General features: G+C 31.6%; 2 protein-coding genes across 2 annotated transcripts; one reads left to right on the top strand and one right to left on the bottom strand.

Annotated features, from left to right (window-relative positions):
* Positions 1-2779: 2779 nt before the first annotated feature.
* Positions 2780-6266, top strand: LOC124923642 (uncharacterized protein At4g08330, chloroplastic-like). Its single transcript, XM_047463603.1, has 2 exons — positions 2780-3147; positions 5766-6266. Exons 1-2 carry the CDS (start codon positions 3074-3076, stop codon positions 6193-6195), a joined length of 504 nt encoding a protein of 167 aa, XP_047319559.1. The 5' UTR covers positions 2780-3073; the 3' UTR covers positions 6196-6266.
* Positions 6267-9071: 2805 nt separating this feature from the next.
* LOC124926954 lies at positions 9072-10429 on the bottom strand. The gene is made up of 2 exons (XM_047467289.1): positions 10056-10429; positions 9072-9610 (listed from the first exon to the last, which is right to left on the bottom strand). The coding sequence occupies exons 1-2, from the start codon at positions 10369-10371 to the stop codon at positions 9231-9233; spliced, it is 696 nt and encodes a 231-aa protein (XP_047323245.1). The 5' UTR covers positions 10372-10429; the 3' UTR covers positions 9072-9230.
* Positions 10430-10632: the final 203 nt, after the last annotated feature.

The following is a 10632-nucleotide window of genomic DNA, read 5'->3' on the forward strand; positions in this document are numbered from 1 at the left end:
GTTGAACGAACTGAGAAAACAATTTTATTAAAATCCATTTTAATACATACCATTTTGTTGAACGAACTGAGAAAACCACACGGCAGCTCCTGATCTAAATACTACAATATCCATCATTATAAACAGCAGAATATACATCAATAGCTAACCATACAATATTCATGTAATTGAAAATCAACAATCAATCAGTATATATAGGAAAACCAAACCTTAAACCCTAAATACAACAATATCCATGAATATGAATGGCAGAATATACATCGAAACCTAACCCTAAACATAAATACTATAATATCTATCAATATAAATGGCAAAATATACATCAAAACCTAACCATAAACCTAAATACATCAATATCCATTATAAACAGCATAATATACATCAAAACCAAACCCTAAACCTAAATACATCCATATAAATGGCAGAATATACATCGAAACCTAACCCTAAACCCAAATACTTCGATATACATAGGAAACGACATAATATACATCAAAACCAAACATTTACCCCTAAATACACCAATATCCATGAATATAAACGGTAAATATACATCAAAACCTAACCCTAAACCTAAATACTTCGATATACATAGGAAACGGCATAATATACATCAAAACCAATCCTTTAACCCTAAATAGATCCATATCCATGAATATAAACGGTAAATATACATCAAAACCTAAGTCTAAACCCTAAGCCCTAAACTGACCTGATGATGTTGAAGAACGATGATGTTGGAAGGATCTCGAAGATGTTGAGGAACGATGATGTTGAGGAACAATGATGTTGAGGAACGCTGATGTTGAGGAACGATGATCTTGATGGATGTGGGAATGGAAAGTCGGCCGCAGTCGGAGTGGGAGGGAGAATCGGGGAGGTTTTGTTTAAAATTAGGGCGTGAAAATTATATATAAGACTAAAGACGCGATTTACCATGGACGCGATTTAATCTGAATCGCGTGAGTTCATCACCGCGATTTAGATTAAATCGCGTGCATGGTAAATCGCGTACATTTAAAAACGTGAATTACGAATCACGCGTTTCATCTAAATCGCGGTGATGAACACACGCGATTTAGATGAATCGCGTGATTGGTAATTCGCGTCTTTGAGCGTAAGAAATGGCGCCGAAGGGGTATTTCCGACATTTCGCAGGGCAAAAGGGCCCTTTTTGCCAACTTTAGTAGGCGGGGGCCCTTTTTGGAATTTCCCCTGTTATGGGGGCCATTTCATCAAATTTCCCCCCAATCTCATTACTTAGTTGTCTAGTGTTCAAGCCCTAATGCTTGTAAGATAAGTGGGTCTTTCTCATTATTACTTTGATCTCTAGCTGGATTTGTGGTTAAAAATAAATAAATAAATCTAAAGGAGATAACTCATAAATATGTTCGATTTTGACATGTGCATCTAGATCAAATGTGTACTTTGAAATTATCCATAAAAGTTTGAAAACAATGACTTTAATAAATCTGTAGTTGTGTATAAAACTAGAAATAATGAATTTATTATGACTTTTTTAAGTTTAAAAAGTTTGAAAACAATATGACTATTTTTTTTTTCCAACATTTGGAGTCTTAATTTAGATGAAATAGTATTCTGAAATATATTTTAATTAGGTATATATTAATAAATTTAATTATATTTATTTGTTCAACTTTTTCAAGTGTTTATATATATTATATGAATGTCCTCTTCATGAAAAATTAATGATCTCCTTCAAACAAAATAAATTATTTGATAAAATGTGAGGTAAATGAATCTAAATTGAGTTTAATATCACTTTTTATCTAACTCAAAAAATAATAAGATTATTTAAAAAATAGTATTCTATCACACATATAATCACAATTATAATCATTTAAAAAATTCAAAATATAAATAATTTTATTTAATTATATCTGTAATAAGCAGAGATGTGATTGAATTAGAAATAAAAATATATATAAAAAGTTAACAAGAAAAAGTAACTGTTTTTTAATATTTAGATTATGCTACAAACTTTTTTTTATATAAATTATTTGTACCAAACATTTGTTTTGAAGGGCCATATCGTTCTTATGTCTAACAATAAAAGAATAATTGTATAATATAAGAGCTAAGATAACATCATATTTTACTTATTTTAAAATTCATTTGTATTGTATATATTTAAAAATACATTTCTTTTATAATTATGGTGAAATGTATTATTAATTATTTTTTAAATATTTAAATTATTAAAAAAAAGTAGATAATTGGTGTAATTATATTTTGTTAAGTTATAAATTTTAATTTTTAATATTTTCAAATAAATATTATAATGTTACATAATTCAACACACATTCTTAATCCCCAAGAAATATTTAATGAGTAAAGATAAAAATAATGTATTTTTAAAATTCAAACATGTTAATATTCTGTTTCATAAAAATAATCTTTTTTATAAAGAAATAAAATAACATAAAATTATTTTAAATCAATTGAATTATAAGAAAAACAAACTAAAAATATTATCAAAAATTTTATACAAAAAAAATCCATATAATTGAATCATAATTTTCATACCAAATATAATTATTTTTATCAAATTATCAATCAAAGATAGGTACAACAACCGTACAACTAACGCAAATTAATTACAAAATTACAATGGAAGATTTTAGAAATTTAACAAAAAAAATAAAAAGTATAAATTGAATTTAAAGGAATATAAAAGGCCAAAATATTAATAAATAAATATATTTTCAACGGTAATCTCTCACATTCCATATTTTTCTACAAAAGAATCGCCTCTCCCGTTGTGGACGTCGTTACCCATGACGGAAGACGGGGACAGGTTCATCATTATATCAAAATCTCATAGTTAGTGGAGCCACCCATGATCGAAAATCTCTTCTTTTTCTCTATTTCAAGTCCTACAACACTAATCTTCTTCAGTTACAATCTTCGATCAACCAATACGATCATCGATCGATCATCAGTTCCCATATTGAGGAACTAACTATAGACTCCCACAGTTTCAATCCCTGATTTTTGTTTTTTGTTTAAGAATTCCTGCGCTTCTGATCAATCAAGCCTTTTAGCCGGATTAATGGATAATTGGATGTCCCCACGCAGCAATGGATACCCTTCTTTTGCTTCTTCCCAGAGAGCTGTCACTTACAGGTTCTATCCCTCTTTCTCTATTGTTTAATTGCACCCATTTAAATGGATTCTTTAGCTGAACTTGTTAGTTTGATTATCATGACATTAGTTAAATTCTTGGTTGCTTAAGTCAACTTTGATTGATTTATAGAGTTTTCAATTAAAGCAAAAGGGTTTGGTATCGGAGTATCTAAAATGGTTCTTGAGATTTTCAGCCCTTCAAATTAGATTAATTGGGGGAGTTGTTTAGAGTGGAGCACTTGAAGTTTTTTCATTATTTTCTCTGGGTTTTTACCATGGAAAGAGTCTTTTCATGATTAATTATTGATATTTGTCTTGTCTAGGTTAGAACATCCAGTTGAGTTATTATTGAGGAATCAAACCCTGACTGAAAACAATGGAGGGCTGTTACATGGGTTTTCATTTTTAAACATCTTGAAATAATTGAAGTTTTTTCTTTCTTAACTCGAATTTGTGGCAGAACCTAGAGCTCCATGTTACTTCAGCTCTTTCGAGAATCTCAATTTGGAGCTTTGAGGATGTTTGGTGTCTTTGTCTCTGTCTTTTTACCCTCCTTGGTTTTTGTATTTTGATTAACTCATGGCACCTTTGTGTTCCCTTCCTAGAAAAATCTTTAATCCTCAGCTAAATAGAATAATATAGATCGAACAGTGGACCAGCTTGATGCCTTTTAGGTGACTTGGTTCTCCTACATGACTGCATTCTGTCCCTTGTCTGTGGATGGATAGCTGGATATTGGTACAATCTGAAGGTGTAGGATTGAAATACATAGAAAGTAAGGAATAATTTGAAGATATTGAGATGAGAGGATCATAGAAAGAAATCAAGGTGAGACACACTCAGACTAAATTCTCCAATTCATCATGCCCTTGCAGGCTAAACAACTCTACTCATAATAAAGGGTGTAGGTTTAACAACTTTTAGTGAGTTGAGATAACTGCCTAGCTCAATAATCAATTTAAAACACATACAAAAGTTACCCACCCATGATAACTCTTGAACTTAAGAGGAGGTTGAGCTCTTAAAGCACCTTGATTTGAAGGTTCATGATGGTTCGCTGCTCTGCTAAGTTTCCTTCAGACATAAAAAATGGTTTATGAAAAAACGGAAGAAGTTGACCTATTTATTACTAATTTCATAACAACCTAAGCTTCTAGATGTTGCATTTGATCCTTCCACGGAACAGCTTCTTACTGTTGGATCTGGTTAGCCCTTGAGTTCAGCCCTATGCGTGACAATATCTACTATAGATTAACTTGGATTTGTAGTTGCTAGCTAAATCCACATAAATCCTTGAACCTAAGGCAACAAGTTTGAGAAGGGTACAAGATACAATGGTTACGAGCAGTTGATATGAACTCTAAGTTGGTTTCTCAATGACAAATCATGACTAAGTGGCTGTCCACTGATGCTTATGACAGAAATGGGTAGTCCCATTTGTCTTGGTGCATACTCTATTTTGATATCCTATCATCTATGCCAGCCTTCATCCATGTTAGATCTTCCATTTTCACACTTTTCATGCAAATTTTATTCATTTCAGATTTTAATATAAGGTTAGATATAGAGATACAATAAGTTCTTCATGTTTGAACAAGTTTAATGGTTCTTTTATGTTACAAGACAGAATATGCTATGTTTCTTTCTTCTTCTAATCTTCATGCATGGTCCATTCTTTATTTGCAAATAAAAACACTTTGCAAAAGAGCAAATAACTTATATAGAGAAGTTATCAGATTGACTTTGGGCTTGTTTTCTGTGAGGTTATTTGAAAAAAAAAACATTGTACGAGGAAAAAGTGTGTTATTTGAGTCAAATATCAAAATATACTCGGTATTTCATATTTTAAAATGTTATGAAGTAAGTTTATTTTGGTATTTTAGTTGATGATTTGATGGAAGAAACTATTGTGATGAAATGTTGGATTATGCCTTCTTCTTTTGGTTGCTGGGAGGTTGTGGTTTTACCTTATGTCTGACCTGAATAAATTTAATCATCCAGGCTAAATCTCATAGAATAGTTTTAATGTCTCTAATATGTTATTGTTTTTAAGCTTATGGTTGCATTTATTATAGTTATTCAGTTTGCTGGAAAAAAATTTGCAGGGAGATACAGATGTTTAAAAAATGCTCAAGCCTTAGGAAAACCGCTAAATTAAGTATCCTTTTAGAATTTCTTAACCAGCTTCATTCGTAGCATATGAATTCTTCCTGTCATATGTGCGGTTACTCGAGATCCTCGAGTATATGACCTTGGTGTGTGTGATATCATGTGCCAATAATTGAAGAACACGCATTATGTTTATATAGAATAATGCGATTCATTTCTTACTTGAGTTCACTGGAGTAATTATTTAAAGCAGTTCTAGGAATCGGGTTCTGCTTTATTTTGACCTTCAGTATTGACATTGCTCACATGTTTATAATGTAGAAACAATGCTTCTTCATACCTTGAATTCAAATCAGTTTGACATTTAGCAATATCTTCAATAAATTGTCATCTGCCAGTGGGTGTTTTCAACTATGCATAATTTCCAACTATTTGATTACACTCTTTTAAGTATTATTATTATTATGATTATTTATTTCTAACTGCATGTTTACCATTTTTCCAAGTAGTTGCGGTTCATGCGGTTATGATCTAAATCTGAACTCCTCAAGCCGCAACACTTCAACTATAGGTTCAAAATATGGAAAATCGATAAAGAAAGGAGTCTTATCATTCTGCTACGTTGATGAAAGCAGATTCACTCAGGTGGAAGAATTACAATGCATTCCCTATTTCATCTCTAGACATTCATGGGGATTGTTTAGGAGGAGAACAAAACTTCTATGCCAGAAGTGCGGAAATCATATAGGAACTACTGCTTATGGTAATCAAGTTTCTTCTTCGTATCCTCTTGTAACTGATGGGTCAGAATCAGCTTCAGGAAGCGAAACATCGAACAACAACCAAAGATATGATATTAGAATCCGTTCTTTACAACCTTCAACTGAAGAAGGGATTCAAAGTACAGTTGTTCAACTTACTACAAGAGATCATATATAGATTCTCCTGTAAACTTTGTATCTAGTTCTGAAGTTTTTTTTTTATTTTATTTTTATTGTATGATTGTTTTTTAAACCGTGTGTTTTTTTGAAAGGATTGCAGATATCACTGTTTTCATAAAATGTATTTGCCTTAAGTTTACAGCAGTTAATTGATCAGTGGTAGCAGTGTCTTGAGAGTTTTGCATAAAAAAGTTTAATTTTTTTGAAAATGTAAAGTTTTTCATTAAACACTTAGTTACAAAGATCGCGAGTAAATACATTAACAGTTACTGCAGGATCGTTTGCAAAAAATCTCTATTTGCCCATAACTCACCATTGATTCATTTTTCCAACTAAACCAGTATCTCCACAAATTGAACATTTCTCGAACTGTTCACATCAAATACCCATCAGATTTACAACTCAATTTAGCCAAGAATGTGTTGGAATTGGCCCACCAAACTATCACTCGGTTCAATTTGCCCATTAAACTTGCATAAATGTCTCATATGCGATGGATTTATCAAACAATTTACAATTGCATTCCGCCGTAATAAATATTCAATTGCTATAAAACTAGTTGCTTACAACTTTATAGTAGATTTCGACCATAGATAGGAAAAGCTTATATATATAGGTCCACTTTAGATAGCAAAATATGAGGCTTAAATCAGTTGAAGTAATGGAGAGCAATATTGAAGTGGGACAAACCAAAATGTGGTTTGAAGAAGCTTCATTGACTTTGGTTTACAAAAGAAAGAAAACGCTTACCATAGAATGTTAAAGTTATTACCCTTTTTAGTTATATCCATTCTCATCTTCATTTTTGGTTCATGAATAAGCTAGTTAGCTAGGTCACCACTCTCTGTGCAGACCATGTGGTCATGTAATGTTCTTCTTCTTTAAGTCTTTACATAATAAGTGAACAACAACAATTCATACGGAAGTATTAGAAATAAGGGGACACCTTGGCTGGAAAGATGAAAAGTAATGTCATTCCTTTTTATTCACAATACCCCCATGTTCTCTGCCTTTTTGTAATTTTAATTTTATTTTTAATGTCATTTGTCATATTCTCCATTTTATATTACCACTAGCAAACTACAATAATAATAATAATACTAGACTATATAAAAATAGGCATTTGTAAATAATAATATCGATGTGGCATTCAATCGAATATAAATGTTGAATTTTACCTGTCACTAAACGTAACGTGGTCATCACAAATACTCTTAAATAGAGAGACTTTCATTATGGCAGCAAATCTCGACATTGAAGAATGTGTTTTTTTATATTGTTCTTTCGTTAAGGATGTTTGGTCCATGTCCAAGCATATGTCTATTTTCGCCTAACTTTCATTAGAAGGGGTGACAAAATATCAGCACATGTCATTGTTAGTCTTCGTCAAAATGAATCGAATTAATAAGAATTGAATTTATAATTCCAATAAGTATATTTTGTGTAACGCCCAAGGGAATATTTATGATTTGGATACTAATTACTTATAAATATATTTTAAAAAAATGAATGTCTTCGTACAAAGACTTAATTGTTGTTTAAAGACCAAAATACCCCTGAAAACATGAGTTTCAATAAGGGTAAATTGGACATTTTACCATCGATTTACTCTCAAAAGTAAATAGTTTATAGTAAATAATACACAATTATATTCATATAATTTATCTCATTACTTTCCAAATAAAGATTTTATGTTAGGAGGGCCTTATAATTATAATAATGCTGGGATTGTTTTAGGTAAGATTATATTTATAATTAATTAAATCCAATATCCAATTATATGGGAAAAATAATACAACACATATATATATATACACACTTCAGGATCAACCTTATGTTTTGTTTGGATCAATGAAGTTGGTTGGGATTTTTATTTGTGTAGTCCTTTTCTCCCAACTCATTTGAAAGCTTTACCCCTTTCTTTTCTTTGGTAGGTTGGTTACTTGGCTGGCTGGATATCCATATTCAATGCCATGGTCCTCTACCCTATAACCTATATCCTATAGGGCATGCATCTGTGAATAGTCTTGTCCATGCAATGGCCTACAATTGGAGACATACTCTCTATCAAAACAAGCCTATCTTGTCAAATTAGGTCATCTGAAAATTAATATTGTTTAGTGATATATTTATTTAGATTAAGTGTTAAAAAAAATACTCAATATATTGAGATAGAGTAAAAATATAAACCATTAAAAGTGTAACAACAATTTTTCCATATGTAGCAAAACAAACGCAAATCTTATTTACGACGAATTAGACATGAGTCGTGTATAGTCTAGGCTGAATTCTTTGTAAAGAAACCGATTATGTTTTGAGTTAGAATATCTATCCATATCCTTTTGTGTATAATTGGTTTTTGAGTTGCAATAATTATTTATACGATTAAGTAACTGTTCTGGTTTTTCAGATGTAGAACGTATCTCAATGCACGAGAAGAGAATGTTCGATAATTTCTTTAATGATTCAGTCCTTAATCTTGCTCCGGTTTTGAGGTGGGCATTGAGTAGTAGTATCATGCATCTAGTAACATTCCTATTGCTGGCTGGCGAGTAGGGACAATAGAAGTAAATGTGTTCAATGAGCTACTCTTATTCCTTACAAAATGTACAAAGATGCGATCCTTTATACATAGTAATTAACCTTCAAAGGTTTCCCTTTGTTGCACCCTTAATGAATAGTTGTTTTGCTTACTTATGTTTTTGCAATTAATAACTATTTTCAAAATAGTTCTTTAAAGATGAATTAAGGTAATCTCGTGAAATTACGAATGACATATACTTTTTACTTTTCTTCTTGTGTATTTATATTTAAGTGTAAACTTGATTATCACAACTTTACTCCATCTTTTATCATCGCTACATACAAATAAAATACTAAAAAGTCCAATAAAAACATTGATAGGTCCTTAATCCCTAAAATGTAAAACCAAACAAGTCCTAAAGTGAACAAGAGATCAAACAAAATGGGGCATTAATTATTTTTTTCTTTCTCTTTTTTTTTTTAAAATGGCAAAAGCTACATTACAAAATATTAGATGTCTTTATCTATACAACCCTCTTTTGATTCCATGGTTCTCCTCTTTACCATGAGGTTTCTTATCCACCCACTCCTCCTCCTAGCACCTTTCACCACTCCCTCCCTGCCCACGTGGCACATGCCCACATTATTGGACCTCCTCCATCTGCTGAGCTGGAAGACATGTCCAATCTTCTTCCGCCACATCAGCAGAGGTGCACTTGCCTTCCCGTGCTCCACCACGCTCGTGGTGTCCACCTCAAGATCCTTCTTCTTCTTCTTTGATGACAATATCTTCATGCTACATGAATATTGTTCAAGAGATACCTTTGAAGCTGTCTTTTCTTCCCATAAACTCTCTCCATTGTCACCAAACTTTATTGATATGAATGAATCTGTGTTCAAATTAACCATTTATATTACTAAACAAATGTTAGAAGAAATTAATGAGCATTTTTTGTATCATCCAAAGAAAGCCTTTTTAGTCTCATTTTTTAATGGTTGTTTTTGATCCACATAATTCATAACTATTCATGATCTCATATATATCTTGTAAGTTTTGAACCCTTTGCTTAAAATAAACATTAATGATTATTAATTGAATAAGTATGAAATATTGGACTAGGGTTAGACTTTTTTGTTTTGTACTTATATGCCACTTGAGTGAGTGGGTGATTTTTTCGTGGACAAACATAATTAACTTGTTTGAAGATATTATTAAGTGTTTATATATCAATTTTATAAATACAAAAATAATTAAACATAGTTAGGTGATCATAAAATAAAATTTCCAAAAGTTAGTTTAAATTAAAACCTTGATTCTGAAATTGTTTTACATACCTTCGGGGCTATCAAGATCTTCGTCGTCGTGGTCCTGATCGGGGGAGGTGGCGGAGCGGCGTTGGCGGCGGAACTCAAAGCGACGGAGGAGGAAACCGAGAGTGTTGGAGATTTTGTAGTGGTTAAGGAATGTTGAGGAGGGTTTTGATTGGTCGGCTAAGAGGAGAAGACGGTCGGTGAGACAGAGAGGACATACTCCGACATGGTGGCGGCTGAGTTCCTTTAGAACATGGGAACAACAGATTGGACCGTTGGAGGTGGAGTAGTTATATTCTCTCATCTTCTTCTCATCCTTGTAATTGTTGTTCATGGACATCAACTGTAACAAGCTAGCTAAGAAAAGAAACAGAGAGAGACTTAGTGGAGGTCAAGAATTTATGGTTGTAACATTGATATATATATATATAATATTTGTTGAAAAATAAATAATCAAACTTTATTGTCTAACTAAATAATAATATATATTTTTACAATAACAAAAAGACATTTTTCATTAATTAAAAATGTATTAAAAAACATGTATACTTTTAAAAAAACAAATAAAGAAGTTGTAACTAGGTATTTCAATTGCAAATTG

The sequence above is a fragment of the Impatiens glandulifera genome, chromosome 2 (genome assembly GCF_907164915.1).
Source record: "Impatiens glandulifera chromosome 2, dImpGla2.1, whole genome shotgun sequence".
Classification (NCBI taxonomy): domain Eukaryota; kingdom Viridiplantae; phylum Streptophyta; class Magnoliopsida; order Ericales; family Balsaminaceae; genus Impatiens; species Impatiens glandulifera.

What these genes read in the sequence shown, in the direction of transcription:
- LOC124923642 (XM_047463603.1), top strand. Translation starts at nt 3,074, where the DNA reads ATGGATAATTGGATGTCCCCACGCAGCAATGGATACCCTTCTTTTGCT. An exon ending in CAGAGAGCTGTCACTTACAG is followed by an intron (nt 3,148 to 5,765) that starts GTTCTATCCCTC and finishes TTTTCCAAGTAG; the next exon opens with TTGCGGTTCATGCGGTTATG.
- LOC124926954 (XM_047467289.1), bottom strand. Translation starts at nt 10,371, where the DNA reads ATGTCCATGAACAACAATTACAAGGATGAGAAGAAGATGAGAGAATAT. An exon ending in AGATCTTGATAGCCCCGAAG is followed by an intron (nt 9,611 to 10,055) that starts GTATGTAAAACA and finishes ATTTGAACACAG; the next exon opens with ATTCATTCATATCAATAAAG.